The sequence below is a fragment of the Hesperophylax consimilis genome, chromosome 26, assembly GCF_061612785.1.
Source record: "Hesperophylax consimilis isolate HC1 chromosome 26, BYU_Hcon_1.0, whole genome shotgun sequence".
In the NCBI taxonomy this organism is placed as follows: domain Eukaryota; kingdom Metazoa; phylum Arthropoda; class Insecta; order Trichoptera; family Limnephilidae; genus Hesperophylax; species Hesperophylax consimilis.
In genome coordinates, this window is record NC_142861.1 from 8,077,925 (window position 1) to 8,094,750 (window position 16,826).

Below are 16,826 nucleotides of genomic sequence, written 5' to 3' on the forward strand. Positions count from 1 at the left end.
TTCATTCGAACAAAATTATAATGTACAGTGAACTTCACACAGTGTAAAGTGGAATAATTTTATAAGGTTTTATAATTTAAATACCGAACATAACTGTGAGATAAGAATAAGATCTGCGAAAGACCCATGACAGTAGCCTGCCTAATACTCAAATTGTATATATATTTATGTTAATCGCATTGAATTGTGAAGGTAGAAAGCGAAACATGTATTTTTCTTTAACTGTAACAAATAAAATATATAAAATACTAGCTGACATGTACCCGGAGTTACTGGGTTTTAGGAGATAGACATAAGCTATCGTGAATTTTTCTGTAGGCCTTTTTCAGATACACAATTCCGTCGTACATTATGTTTATGTATCTCATAAGCTTTAGCCATCGTTAAAAAGGTAAGCGCCCAAAAATATTTTATCAGAACCCTAAACTTTAAGAAAACCCTATCAAAATCCGTTGCGTAGTTTAGAAGAACTAGATTAAAAACAGACATACAAGAATAGCGACTTTATTTTAAACTATTTAGAGAATATTAATTCAACCACATATAAAGACATTCTGTAGAAGTTTAAGGTTAATATATTACGAAGATGTGAATGATATAAGAAGTCGGGTAGTCCGAGGAAGACATGGCACGATCAAGTGAACACGATACTGGAGTCGGGCCACGTCAAGAGTCAGAATAATAGAAGAGTATATATGAGACTATGTATGAATGTGAAAGAGGCAAGTTGTGGATGCCAAGACAGTTTAATTTTACAAAGCATGTCATTAAATTATACACAACTCATAAGTAAGCTTCAATAATCACCACAAAAATTTTAAAGGCATATTATTATTGTATACTTCTTTTGTCCCTCCTGTAGTTCCATTTTCAAGCAAGGTGGTCGGGCAACTAGTGTCGGTGGTGGGGATAGTGCGAAAGGGACGCGGCTATCCAGCCATTCCCCACCCATACAATCCGGTGGGCCTCTCGCTCTGCCCGCCTGAAAAAGAGTGGTGGGGGAATTGAAAGTACAAAAATATTGCAGGAGTAAAAATTGATATAGATTTTTTTCAGTCGATTGTTGTCATTCGAGTGAGGCGGTCATTGCAATTCTTTGTCACAGCCAAAGGGTTATCATCAATCTCATTCGAAGTATATTATTATTCAACGATATTTTCAACATTATAAAAAACAAAACTCTTTCTTGTATTAATTAAGTGAAGTGTTTATTCATTTTATATCCTAGTGTCGTATTGGATATCTTATAAATTTTTATTTTTATTGTGATCAGAACTTTTTTGTGTTTTTTGGCGACGCCATGTTTGAGTGAATTGATTTTGAACTTTTAAAAATAAATCTCGTTTTGTTTGATCTGCTACCGTTTTATCAACAGACATGTCAAGGTAAGAAGAAAATTAAATTATTTTTATAAGTAATCTTTAATAACGTTTTTAATAACTGTAATATTTTTTTATAAACACATTTATAATGTTTCTTTTGTAGAAACATTTCTAATCTTAATTATTATTGCGTATAAAAAAATATTATATAAGATTTCAATTACTAATTGACGAGTTTAAAAATCATTGAAGAGTGCTAAAAAAATAATTCAGTTGTTACATATTTGTGGGTAGATTTCTCGCTTGTAGTAAAATTATCAACAATAATTTTTTTCTGCATAAGTAGGTACTTATTTAAGCATTTATTTTTTATTTAATTTTCTTCTCTCAGTTGGTAAAAAGCGAAAGTAAAAGAAATTCTTAAAATTTGAATATTATTCCATTCTAAATTTGAATAGACCGGCATGTTTTATTTTTATTGTTATGAGAAATCCTTTGTTTTGGGGTTGTAAATCTTGCGAAATAGTTCCTGGTTTTTTGTAAGAAGAAATTCGCAAGGGTTTTCGCCCTTGGAGGCTTCTTTACAGGCTCCATAAATAATGTATTTATTTCACTTTCGTTTTGCACATTTTTTACCTCGTTTTTGGCAAAAATGTTTCCTATGCTAATTTATATTGTTGACTAGCTTCCATACAGGGCCGGATACCATGTTTATTTTAAATTAATTAATCCCCTTAAAACACTTATTGAGCTTTCGGATGCTGTTTTAGAATAACAGGTAGATAGGTAGCCTAACGGTGGATTGGAAAACCCGGTATATCTTTTCACTGTAGGAGCAATAAATAACATTCTTAATTACATTTATTCAATTGTATAAATAGTTACTTATATTACACCCATTTTGCGTAAATTCCAAAAATATACATACATACCTATGCTATTTTTTCCAGCAAAAAAAATAGTTATCTAATTGTAAGATTAATATTATATTTCGACTAATTTCTGTATCTTCAAATTATATATGTTGTCAAAACACAGCAATAAACTACTAGATCTTATAATAACTACAAAAACTTGATATTTATATTCATAGCCTACCCTTATTCGTAAGACAGTAGCTATAGGCCCAGTCATAAGTCAGTAGTTTTAAGTGAGCAGTTCTAGTATTAATTATTTAAGAAATATATTTGTACAGCGACCTTAAGGTGATTTTTCACGAAAACGACGCTATATAAACTAGCAAAATATTATAATTATATATATACCTAGTCTACAAAGATAGAATATATAATATCTTTAAAAATGCAAAACTTCTAAGTTCATTTTCACATTTGGATTTTAACGAAAGTTTAGAAGCGAGAATTTGATATATTGTTTGTTATTTATCATTCTCCTTCCATCCACTCAAATTCAAACCATCTAAGCGTCCCTTTATTCTCTTATCTAATATAGTTATTCTCTGAGATTCCCTGAAGTATCTGAATAATATGCAATGTCAGTAAATAACTCAATCCATCCCTGCTTCATGATTCTTAGATGTTTAGTTAAATTTATGACACCATCCCTTTTAGGTAGGTACAGTCCTACACCATCTTCACCCTTTGTGCAAGTAGCCAGGACTTGAATAGTCCTGCATTGTCTGAGGCCCACAAAGGGTCGGCCCACAATTATCCTTGTGGAGCAAGGTTATTTTTTGCAAAGGCACCGTAATAATGGTTTCTTCATTTTATTTTTTGCATATCTACAGCCTAAACCTAATACACTAAATCTTTGTTCATCGTAACGTTCAAAGATTTCACTTTCTTCATTGTAATATTTCTACGAATACAATTTTAAAACAATTACAAAAAACAGGAAAATTTGCATAATTAGGATTTGCGAAACGTTTCTTGTTACAGCGGTTATGCATCATTTACTAGAAGATAGCTAGCATTATTTTCGCATCGTCTTCACTCTGTTGAGCCATATGTATATTTCTAAGCGTTCACCATTTTTAACTGAAAATAAAGATAAAAGATTTTGTTGGTTTTTAATATTCAGGTATCCTTTTTTGCATACGTTTAACGTGTAACCCTTTGCATCCCCAACAAAAGCTGCGAACAGTAAAAATGAGTTCCTTAATAACCGCATCGTAAAAAGCATTTAAACCCCTTCAGTCAGCATTGCAATAACGGGGTATTGTCATATTATGTTTGACGGTGTTTTTTTTTCTTCTCATAATTCACAAATGTACAGTTTCTTTTCTTGAGAACCAGACAGAAAAAAATAAGCTAAAAACAGTACGCTTTCCAAATTTTTTTTTTGTTTTTTGTGTGCGTTTTTCACGTGTTTTTGAAACCCTTTCGACCCCTATTGTTCATTATAGAAAATACCGACCTAGATAAAAACATAATTCCTACTAAATTAGCTAAATAAAATGCTTTTGCTCCCATAAACTTATACTATTTGGCGTTCCTTCCTCTACCTTGTGGCACACATAACTTCATTCTTCTTCCACTCTAACTTAATTTTAATCGGAGGTTGGATATCACCAGGGCAACGTATCCTTCATTTATATTCCGACTGTCTACCGAAAGTATTTGAAACGCTATGTAGGTATTTTAGAAGTAAATTTAAATTGAAACTTGCTATTTTAGGCTAGAATATATCTGCTGAATCCGACTTTCTGGCTAAATCATCAAAATTTAAAAATAAATCATACCTTCATCTAATATAGGTATATCTGCTTGCTTCTAGAAGGTAACCTATATAATATTAAGTATTTTTTTATATGTAGGTAACGTGCAAAACGAAGCCTTCCTATCCCCCTATCGCTGTCCGGCGGCCATTTTGCTTTTTATCAACTCCCTCCCCCTTACCAACAATCCCTCCCCCTCAGTCGCTTTTTCGACGCAGACGCCGTTTTTTGCGACGCTCCCACACTTTTAAGGCATCACCCACACACAGAGGCGTCCCGACGTCCATAGGCTTTTTGTCAATAACTTCAATACGACGCCCAGAGTCTCCACAAAGCTTCTCAAATATTGAATACCTAATGCTAAATGGAACCTTTTCACAAAGCTTTACAGAGGAGTGACCGTCCTAAACAAAATAGGAACACCTTTGAAAAAAGTGATATTTTTTTAAAGATGAGGAAAAAAACTAGTCATTATTTTATCTTCTATCTTCTTATATATAATTGTCTGTGCCCTATAGACTCCAAAACCACTAGACCGATTTCGCTAATAATTTTAAAGTTTGTTCTCATTAGTGCTAGGGGAGTTAAGATAGTGGTTTGAATGGAAAAAGAAGTCGGGGACGCCTGAGAAAGACTTAACGCATTATCTCTGCCTTGAAATGAGATAGTAAATTAGAATTAACAATCTCAAAATTTTCTCCAAACCATTTATAACACATAGTACTTGATAAGTTTTATTATTACACGCCCTAATGGGCTTTTACACACTACAAAGTTTAATAGTAGAGTATCACAGTTATTATAAATTCTACAAAATTAAAACAATAAAGGAAACATAATACAACGAAAAAATATTAAATGTTACGACAAAAGCATATAATAAAATAAGATACATTAGTAAAAATGATAAGAAGTCTCACATAAATAGATATTCAAAATAAAAATAAAAATATTTATATTGCGGAACTTATAGATGTCTATTTGTGTCTCGATATATAAAAGAATTGAAATAAACAATATTTATATTAATTATTTTTAAGATGAAATATATCTCCCAGATCAGAATATTTATTTCCGAGACTGTGAAGTCTTGAAATCGGGGAATTTTGATAAGACAGTGTCCTGGTGTTGTAAAAATAAAAGGGTAGTAAATTTCGGCACGATCTTTTGGGTATGTGGATGCTGATTTATTGGAGTAACTCAGGAATATAATATAATTTATTATTTGAATTAATAACTAACCATACTTTGTATCGCTAAAAAAACCATATAAATGAAATAAAAGTTATAACATTAAGTTCGAGGTAGATAGATGAGAGAAGGGTCTAGTCTAGGGCCGTGGGGCGGGGGGATTGTGGGTGGTATTGGGGGTGACATTGGGGATGCTGGGGGAGGGATGTTAGTACCTACTAAAGAACGCTTCGGCGGGGTGGTCATTCATTTTTACTGCCGACAAGGGTGGATTTTATTGAAGTCAGAAGCGGATTGGAAAATTATTTTAATAAACTGCTATTAGATATATATATATATTCTTGTCATCGTGGGTTCGTTATTTGATTGAACACCGAACAAGAGTCCCAACTGCTCCCAACCATCTGAATTCAATGAGAATGGCATTACCTATTAGGGTGTGTTGTGAGTCAGAATGGGGAGGGGAAGGAGATGCGTAAGTACGTGGCTATTCAGAACATGTCACCAAACATGTCCAAAGCCATTTCAAGCAAGATTTCAATTATGAATGATGGTCTTATACCAGTGCATTACTGAGAGCATCGTCAAAAAAAAAATATTTTAAATGACTAAATTGGGAAATAACAATCAACTAAAATTTACTTGCGCACGCCGAAATTTGAACCTGCGACCTCCAGCTTGCTAGTCGAGAGCCTTACTCCTCAACCACGGAAGCCGTTGGGATGTGCGATATTCACACAAAACTTTAGAACAACGGTTTTTTTTTAACGTTGGCTAAAGAAGGAGTTAGCGCAACACGGCATAACACCCCAAAAACAAATAACAAAAACACTTTTGGCCGTGAAAATCTTAAATCATATTTTTCAAATTAAGTCCGTCCCTGTCCATCTTAACATTTTTCTCCCATTCCGATGTCCACCCCTGACATTTCCCCATATTGATGTCGATCGGAATGTGCCTCGCCAGTTGGGATTATTCCTTACGAGAAAACCCCTCAGGATAAAAAAGATTAACGTATAAAGAATTCAAAATGGCAGACAAATACATTTCCACCTCCCAGCATAATATAATACATCAACGAGATAGATTACTTTACATTAAATGTTAATCCAAGGATCTTACTGCTCCCATTGTTATAAATAATTAAGTCAAAAGATGTTCATTTTGTTCAAGAAATTGGATTGATTATTTCGTAGAAATCGGCGCCATTTTGATTTCTTCTTTACATTTGAATGGACCCAGTTAGCGCTACAACACGCCGTGTCATATTTTGAATCGGGCCGCAAACAATAACACTCCTTATGTAGATGACGATAAGGTTTATATTTCCGCTTAACACCAGCTGCCGTTTTTGATTTATGCAAGAAAAAACATCCCGAAAAAGTGTGTTTTATTTTATGTTGCGGAGTTGAAGCACAAATATTTAAATGTTTTGACATCATTTTCTAAAGAACTTAATTTGCCACCTTATACAATAAAACCATAACCTAAATCGGTTCGTAAGTAGGAGATTTTGAACGTAAAAGCAGTTTTTATAGGCCTGATACATCTAAAACAATATTTCTAAGCGATCAGATTCTAGGTTCACGGTAGAAAACGATGTACATAAAAATCTATTTCCAATAACAATATTTTACGTCATAATAAATCCAAGTTCTCATTTTATCGATTGATTGATATTTTATACAGCATTATTCAGCTTATAAATAATTCATTTATGCACAGCACCCCCAAAAATCTCCATAAATAAATGGCTATAATGCATCAAAACAACTAACCCCTATATACTAAGCACTCGTTCGATATTGGTATATGTTCCTCATCTATTTATCTTGCTTTTTCTATGGTTGTCTATGTACTAAAGGGGTGAGGCATAATAATAGGGTATAAAAGGGTTCAACCCTTTTTATATTAAATAAAAGGGTTCAGTTGTTACACGCTAACGATTTCAGAACGCTGTCAAAATGTGGTGTTATTGATTTCAATTGACGTTCAAATAACGTGGTTATTTGAATAAATAACTCTATATTTGTTTTGTCCAATAGATGGACAGATATTTTCACATTTCTTTAATCAATATAAACTAGAGTCAGGGAACAGAAGAGAAAGTATTCAGATAGTCTGACGATGGATTCAATCCAAAATATTATCAATTCAAACGAGTAAAAATCTACCACTAAAAGCGTAGGTACTATCGTTATATTAATGTATTACGTATCATACGTAATACATAAATATTAAAATTTAAAAAAAACTTCAAATTTCGATGTATTGATGTCAAATTTTCTTTTTTTTACATTATATGGGGCTAATTAATTAAAATGTCAGAAAAACACCAGTTAACTTTAGGTATGTTTTAATCCCGTAGATAATATTAAGTATATACCTATCATTTTAATAAGTACTCTAACCAAAGAGAAATTAACTTTTCAATCTATTATGTTATTGTAAATCTTATCTTCTCTTTGTTATTTTAGTCTACAAACTATGTACAGGGTTTTCCAATAAGAGGTGTTATTTTCATATTCAATCGTAAAAGATCAATGGTTTCGTTGCTTGTGTGGCACGTAGCGCCGTCTTGTTGAAAGTAAACGTTGTCCAGATCAATACCATCCAATTCCGGCCATAATCAATCTTTAATCATCTCTCGATAGCGCAATCCATTCACCGTAACTGTTGCTCCAGCCTCATTTTCGAAAAAGTAAGTTCCAATGACTCCGCCGGACCATAAACCGCACCAAACAGTCACACGTTGAGGATAGAGAGGCTTTTCAACAATAACTTTTGGGTTTTCCGAGCCCCAGATGCGACAATTTTGCTTGTTGACGAAGCCACCGAGGTGGAAATGGGCCTTATCACTCAAGATGATTCGCATTTGATTCACTCAAGTGAATTTTAATAATTTCAATGCGTTGTTGAAGCGTGTATCGTTCCATTTTTATTAATGGCGTAGTTTCTACTTGTCAAATGTTAAAAAATGACAGCTTTAAAAGTAACATCTACCGAAATAGCGGGCTATTCAAAATAACACCTCTTATTGGAAAACCCTGTATATGCTAATTTATCCAATTTTTGACTGTCTTAAAACAGTAATTCCTCCTGGTTGGACAGTCAAACCATTTTACAAATGTGTAAATGTATATTATTCTGTACTAAATAAATAAAAAATAAAATATGCAAACAGAATTCAGGACCGAAAAGGTTAATTTCGCCGATTATCAATATTATATTGGCGAGCTTTATTTTTGGTATTTTATTCAAACCAATTGCATTCAAAGAATGTGTGTGCAGTCGAGACACAAGCTTTGTTTTAATTACGTTTATTAATCATTTAGTCTGTGGTTATTTTATTTAGTAAAAGCAATGAAACCAAATCTTTCCGATATGGAATAATTTTATTTTGTAATCATTAATAACAAGTCTTGAAACGGCTGATGTGCGTATTCCTGATTCGACAAGTCCAGAGGCGATTCATTAATGGCATTTTAATTTGTTTTTTTCGAAATACGTGACAAAACAACGCTTTGATACCTTGAAAAATGTAATTAGTTTTTTTTCCTAGAATATTGACAGCCGATTTGTCGTCATTGGTAGTTATTCATTACTACACAGCGTTTTGTCATTTCGGCCATTTTACACAAGAGGTCCAAAGCTCACTTTTAGTCGGATGTTAAAAACTCGTATTTAACAACGACTTGTAGTTAATTAGTAATATTAACTAATACACATTTTAATGTAGCTACGATATTCCGTAATAAGTAATATGTGTGTATTTTTGTATTATGAAATCAACTAGGAGAATTCGACTATTGGTATGAGTGTTCGACGATCGGTATTCGCTTTCGATGATTGGTATCTATTAGTATTTGCCAATTGGTATTAGTATTCGTTGTGAATGTCATTTAAAGGAATTCGTCTGAATACGGCACCAAATGCTATCAAATTATTAAACTTGGCAATATTTTCATATACATCTATTTGATTTTCACTTTTTTCGGCAATTAATGAATGCAAATCTTTAAACGCGTAAATTAACCTTATTCCCTAAATCCGATCGAGCTGTAAATCGGTAGATAGACTCGTTGGCGATGACAATGCATTCTCTTTTTGGTTGCAATCTCGCATACGCACGCGCATCAACGCATTTCTCGGAAATTCTACAGAAAACTTTATAAAAGATTTAAAAATAAATGTAGAATAGTAAAAACACTTGTTTTTAACGGGTTGATTTTTAATATATTTTTTTATTTTGTTACAGTATGATGGGCTGGGATTCTGGTATGCTGAGGGCACCGACACTGCCCTGGGCCCCTCTTCATCACATCGTAAGTTTCTTCGTCTGGTTTTATCAGTATTTTAGAAATACGATTATATTTAGATATTGAAGACAATATTAGTGATACGGTCACAATCCGTTTCCTTTTCTGATTTTTCTGTTTCAGATTTTCGTTTAGAAATCACTAATATTGTCTTTAATATTTAAATATTACAATTTGAGGTTTTTGTCAATAAAGTTATTCCGAAAAATAAAGATTATATTTAGCTTTGCAATATGCTACATCTACTTTCTTTTATCTTTCCAGAAACAAGAGCCAATAGAGCCAACGATGGTCAGTGGATTTATATCCAGTCACTCCGAGGGTTTCCACAGCTCTTCTCCTTCTTCTTCTTCCCGCGGGTCTCCTTCAGCTCCTCGCAGTCCTTCCTTCCGCCCCCTCACACCACCCGGCTTCGAGTCGTCCCCCGCCCAGGGCAGGCCGACCACCGCACAACTAGCCTCGGAGGCCGTCACTCCCCCTAAGTCACCATCCCCTTCTCCACCATGGACAAGTAACTCTGAGGGCATGCCCAGCCCGATAGAATGCTCTCCGGATAACGAGGAAGAACCGGGCCTGCGCGTCCCCGCTGTCAACTCCCACGGGAAAGTTAAGACTTTCAAATGCAAGCAGTGCGAGTTCGTTGCCGTCACCAAGATGGACTTCTGGGAACACACCAAGAGCCACATCAAACCAGAAAGAATGCTCAACTGTCCCAAATGCCCGTTTGTTACCGAGTACAAACATCACTTGGAATACCATATGAGGAATCACTTGGGGTGCAAGCCGTTCCAGTGTCCCCAGTGCTCCTACTCCTGCGTCAACAAGTCCATGCTCAACTCTCATCTCAAGTCTCACTCTAACATTTACCAGTACAGGTGTGCCGATTGCAACTACGCAACCAAGTATTGCCACTCTCTCAAGCTGCACCTCCGTAAATACCAACACCAGCCAGCCATGGTGCTGAACCAAGATGGAACTCCGAATCCTCTTCCTATCATCGACGTTTATGGAACTCGTCGTGGACCTAAGCAAAGATGCCTGAACAAGGAAGAGACTATTAACAATAATAATAACAATATGCAACCACATCAACACTTGTTCCAGAATCCATTTGCGGTAAACTTCCCCTATGGATCGCTCATGCCGCACTCGATGCTTTTCCCTAACGGTGTTCTGCCCAAGAGTCCGATGAATGACAAGAACAACTATGAACGGCACTCCTCCCCTTCTCCTAATCACGAGGAGCTTCCTATGAGAGGAATTCACAGCCTGTCACCACATCTTCTGATGCAGCAGAGATTCCTTAACGAGCTGAATCAGAGCCAGCAAAACTTTTTAAACTCTAATACCACACTTCCTACTACACTGCCTCAGAGCTCCCCCGATGCTCATTCTGCGAGGTCTTCCTACTCTCCTCCCATGAGCAACCACTCCTCTCCGCATGTGTCTCCGAGAGTATCACCTCGCGAGGAGCCAGCATCTGACGCATTGGACCTGACGAGAACCTCTTGCAAACAAGAAATAGTTCACAGCCCAACACCGCTGACTCCGACAACAAATCTGAAGAACCGTCGCAAAGGACGTGCCTTCAAACTGGAAAGGTCCGTTCCAAGAGTGGAGCAAGCTGGAGACAACCGCGAACGCGATCTCCCAGACATCTCAACGCTCTTGAAGAATGCAGAACCAGAACAGATGGAGATTCAAGTCGACGTCCAAAACCACATATATGAAGCCGTTAAAGACCACTATGAAGCTGACAAAGGAAAACAATCCACCAGCAGCAAACCTGCAGAAGAAACCGAAGTCAAAGTTGTTAAAGCACCAGTCAAAGAGTCCTACGATTGCCAATACTGTGATATCGTTTTCAAGGACATCATCATGTACACAATGCACATGGGTTACCACGGGTTCAAGGATCCCTTCACTTGCAACATGTGTGGAGAAAAAAGCACTGACAAGGTATCATTCTTTGTGCATATTGCCAGGTCTCAACATTCTTAATTCGTTAAATGAATTGCATTATTAAACATAGAAGTGGTGTTACGAAGGTACAATGTAATGAAATCAAATATTCTCTAGTCATGTACTAAAACTAAATTGTTCTAATAATATTTTAAAGTCAAAATAGATTACCAAAAATTTAGATTCGAAGATATTTGCATTTAATGCTTGTGGGCATTAGCATCGAGTCATTTTAATTTATGATTGGTAGCTGCATTTTTGTTTGAGCCATATTAAGTTTACTAATTTAAAGCTTCATTAGTTATTAATTAATTGCGCCATATGTCATGGGTTCTTTTAAATTTTGTATATAGATTCTTTGTACTTAGAAATATAGTTTGTAAATGACTCCTTCACGTTCGGATAAACGGGTATACTTAACATAAAAATTAATTGAAACAGAGTAACTTCGTTTTACAAGATTCTATCTCAATATTTTTAGTCGACCTGATTTCGTTAAATTAAGCTTTGTCGGGGCTTTATAGAAACACTGAAAAATTAATAAATTAAAAAAATATGTATAATATTTTTATTTGACTTGTAAATACAGTCTAATCTGGTTATAACGATCCTGCTTATAACAAAATCTATATTTCAACCTGCAAAAGCCCTTTTGTAATTTTATTCAAAGCGTAACCTGGTTGCCATCAATATTATTTATAATAATTAGTCGGTTAATACAAATTTACAGTATTTTTTTGTAAATAACGTATGTACGGGTTTAATAGAATATGTATTTTTATAATAGCTATTAAACAAAGTAAAGCTAACCTTATTGCGATTGTATAGTATAAAAAACACATATAATATTAAATGAACTTTACGTAGGTAGGTATATTTTTTCATTCATGATCTATTTCTAAATGTATTCCAATAATAATTGGTATTTTAATTAAATTTTCCAAAGCTTAGGTTGTACGTAGATAAGTATAATTTAAGAATAATTTACTATATAGAAGTTGGTACTTTAATGAAATTACATACTATTTAAAGCGATGAATTTAAATACATAACATGTACATACCGAGGTATGCAATTTCAATGTAAATATTTTTCTTCTCTACAGATTTTTGAAATTTTTTTTGACATTCTTTTGATTCTTGTACATATTTTGATGAGTTTTCTCTCTTTTATGAATAACTTGTAAATATTACTGATTATTCTCAATTATTTTTGAGGGGGGCCAAATATGTTTATATTTACTATAAACAAAAGACTGAGTACAGTTATTTTATATTGGCTTATCTGGTGGAGGGTTTCGTAATACATTAAAACAGTTTGAATACGATCATTTACGCCCTGTTGTAAATTATGCGTATTTAAACGGGTTTCACTAAATAAACACTTTTTAATATTATTTTATTTTTAATATTATACCGATATTTTTACATAATAACGGAATAACACTTAGTATTTTTATCTATTTGTTTCTAAGAATTAAAACTTCTTTGTAAATGTTGTTAAAAAATAAAGATTATTTTCTCTTTAAATTTAATCTTCAGACCATGTATGATAAAACTATCATATTCACCTATTTAAATTACTTTTTCTACTATAAATGTTTAATTTTCTTTTTTTAAATTATAAAAAAAATACCAAATAAATATCTATACTATATTTCCTCACCAGGTAAATAGATTTAGTAAAAAAAGAATAGAATCTGCTATTTAAAAGCATTTGTATGTATTTTTAATAAATAGTTATTTAGTATGGCGTTCCAAAAAACCTTAAGTAAGAAATATTTGTAAAGTCATATGTTAAGAAAAAAAGTAAAAAATTGTCGTGCTATTTTTTGTTTTTTGAGTGCATTGTAATTAGTCTGCATGAAACTTAATGCTGAAATTATATCCAGATTATTGTAAATTCTTTTAAGCAGATTGTATTATTTATGAATAAAATAAACATATATTCTTAAAAACTGTTTTTGTCAGTGTTCTATATAACCTTTCCCATTCCTAATAATTATTCAGGTAATGGATTGAATCAATCAATCAATCATCAAGTTGGTGTGTAAATAGATTTCCTTCACTACTTGTTTCATCCACGTCCATAATTATCATACTAGCCTGTTGTGGCATTTTTGGAAAAATCAACACAAGAATGCTGATCCAGAAAATATCTTCGAAAATATGTCGTTGCAAGTTTATTAGGTGTAGTAAATTATCAAACTGGCACCCATAAAGCAAAAAAATGATATTTTTAGTGCAATTCAAAGATAAACACAAAACATAGTAAGTAAAAATACATAGCAGAGACGTAGGTACTTGATAAAATCAATGTAAAAATATAGTACAGGAAATAACAGCTATATATAACTGTACTGCTAAATATTAAAATATGTAATCATTAAGGTACCTATACCTATGGATAGAGCCAACATTGGCGTTCGGGCCAGTTATATTGGTTCATTGTACACTGTGGGTAGGGTTGCCAGCTCCCGTTTTCTGAATTAGAGGATTTGATACGATTAAATAAAGGACATATGATGAAAATAAAGGACATCAATATTTTTTTAATAAAATTCTGTTATGGTATCAGTAGTTACATTTATTAATAAAAAAACAATGTTAATACACAGTGTTAATCGAAGCCAAGTAAGTAGTACGACCTTAATTAGTCATTTTGCATTTAAAGTAATAAATAAAGTTAATACTTGGTATTACTTTTGGCTTTTAATGTATCAATATTTAACTTATTTCGGTTTTGGTCCACGTATTCGTACACAAGGAAAAATCCTTTCGGCTTGGGCATTATAAACGGGGATGGAAAATACGTATTGTATTATTTTTAGCAGATTCTTGTTTTCATCCGTAGATTTGAGAATCTGAATCCAAATTTCAAGAACATTTTCTTATCGTCTATAATTTTCTTCAGGAGAGGCTTTAATATACAGAACTCTTCATACAATGCATCAAGGTTAATATTAGGTATCTGTAGTTTTGATACCATGATGCACAAATCCTGGAACTTAATTTCTTTCTTCAGTGTCAGCGGCTGCAAACAATGGAAATTACTGTTTTCTGAGAAATCGAATCGCGATTCTATATATATTATTATGTCAGTACATTTTGATACCTCTCCAAAAATATAGTAGTGTATTTTTCACCCTGAGAAGTAGACAATTTTCGAAGAATTTGCTGGAAATAGGAAATAGGCGCCGAGCAATATTTGCCCGACCGTGTTCCCCTCCCCCGCATTTCGACACAACAGCCGCCTTCGCCGCACCGCCGCCCGCCGCCTCGCAGCACATCGCGCGAAATCACGCTGATTTATTTATTTTTTCCAAATTAAACGACAAAGTATTGTCCTCTATTGAAGATTTTAAATTAGAGGACAAGATCAATTTTTTGGTCTGAAATAGTAGACGTCCTTTAAAATAAAGGACGTCTGGCAACCCTAACTGTGGGGTACCGGCGATCACGGCGAACACACTGAGAGTACATAGCGAGTACAATACGTAGGTACTGGAAAAGAATGGGAGAGTAATGGAATATCCTTTTATCGGTAAATGGGGTTTTACAATAATCAGTAGTCGTATAAAATGGCTGGGGGCATTGCAATGCCTAATTGTTGGAAAACTTAAAGTGTCAGCTACACTACTCGCTTCGACGCTTCGACGAAGTCCTCGACGAAGTTAGCCAAAGTTCGAAGTGCGTGCCCACACACTCGTGCAACTTCGCGAGTCAACTTCGATCAACTTCGCGAGTAGTGTAGCTGGGCTTTAAGGAGCGCTTGAAGTTGACGCGCCGGTAAATGTTCCGGGCGGTGGAGCGGCGAGCGGTCACCGGTCGGAAGGATTCGGGCGACATCAACAGCAGCCACACCCTCTTCCTTCTTCCCTACACTGATTTTGCAAGGAAGATAGACTCTATCTGTATATCTCAATGTATATAATTATCTTTTATTTTAATTGTACAATAACAATAATATTTATAACACATCATTCCCAATAAGGTAAGTAAAACTCGTTTCGAAAAAGACAACATTAAACAATTGAAAGGAAATTATTTTTACATAAGAATACGAATTTAAAAGGTAGTTCTATGACTAGACAGACTTAAGACAGTTAATTTAAATATATTTCATAAATGGTAACCGGATAAATCATCACAATGATAATTCATCACATCTTTAAAAAGTTATATAAAGTCATGGAAAGTGATGAAACAAAAACTTTATAAACTGAGTTATGTAGGTTAGGTTAGGTTAAAAATATATATTTCATCGTTTCTAATGACTTTATATCACTTTTTAAAAGTGTGTTGAATTATCACTGCGTTGAGTTATCATGGAACCTTCATAAATACAGAAATTAGAGATGTCCAAAGAAAAATTAAGCCATAATAAATTTCGAAGTAGTCAGCTATGTACTTCACGTGTGTAGGTAGGTACCTACATATATATGTACACATACCATCATAATATTATACGCCTAAGCTATCTATGTATGTGTGGGTGTTAACTATACAGTCTGGTTAGGTACTTTCCTGTGTAAGCTAAGGAGGTATGTATTTATTTCCTGGTACCTACCCATGTACATAGGGGAGACGCGTGCAAAGCAAGACACGGGGCACAATCCCCTTCTTAATCAAAAGCACGCGCGAGGGGCGCGCGCCGAACTTCGCGGAGAAAATAAATAAAAAAAATCGGGAAGCATAAAGCTGCCCCCGCCCTTCATTTCCCTTCTTCCTCAGCGTTGTTACTTCACTTGCGATACAGCGGGACCCGGGGGGGACGGCTTCCTGTTTAAAGCACCCAAAAAAATAATGGAGAAATCTGCCTGACATATGACCCCCGGAACACGTGCTGAGGTGGAACAATCCAGGGAGTTACAATTTCTCGAGAAATGGGACCGAGGTTGAAAATATTTATTAATTCTTTAATAAAATTTTAAATTTAATTTATTTTTTGCAATTTTAACCAATAGGATGGCATGATCTGTGCAGCAAGTATGGGGGTGCTATTGATTTATTTATTGACTCCATTTATAGAATTATCTAAGCATAATCTATACCAACACTTTGTCGAATCCTACAAATTAGAGTAGCGTTGGTAAATTAGTTTTAATGTTTTGTCTTATATGTAGTGTTGTTGAAATTTCTTTTTTACTTTATGTTACTCTTACGTTTTACTAATATAGTTTTATATTTAGTTGTTTTTTTTTTCTTTTAAATATTTCTTAATATTTTCTCATTATACTTGTAATCACAATTTTACAATTGTGTATTTTGTACCTACTTTACAATGGATTACCTACATGTATTTACTGTCAGTATCTCCTGTATAATACGGATATTCTTAAATGTACACTGCATC

At 34.1% G+C, this 16,826-nt stretch overlaps 1 protein-coding gene across 1 annotated transcript; it reads left to right on the forward strand.

Moving 5' to 3' along the window:
- Window positions 1-1,249: 1,249 nt before the first annotated feature.
- hb (zinc finger protein hunchback) lies at window positions 1,250-11,510 on the forward strand. Its single transcript, XM_089647088.1, has 4 exons — window positions 1,250-1,385; window positions 9,449-9,515; window positions 9,774-10,834; window positions 10,910-11,510. The coding sequence occupies exons 1-4, from the start codon at window positions 1,378-1,380 to the stop codon at window positions 11,508-11,510; spliced, it is 1,737 nt and encodes a 578-aa protein (XP_089503214.1). The 5' UTR covers window positions 1,250-1,377.
- The last annotated feature ends 5,316 nt before the right edge of the window (window positions 11,511-16,826 follow it).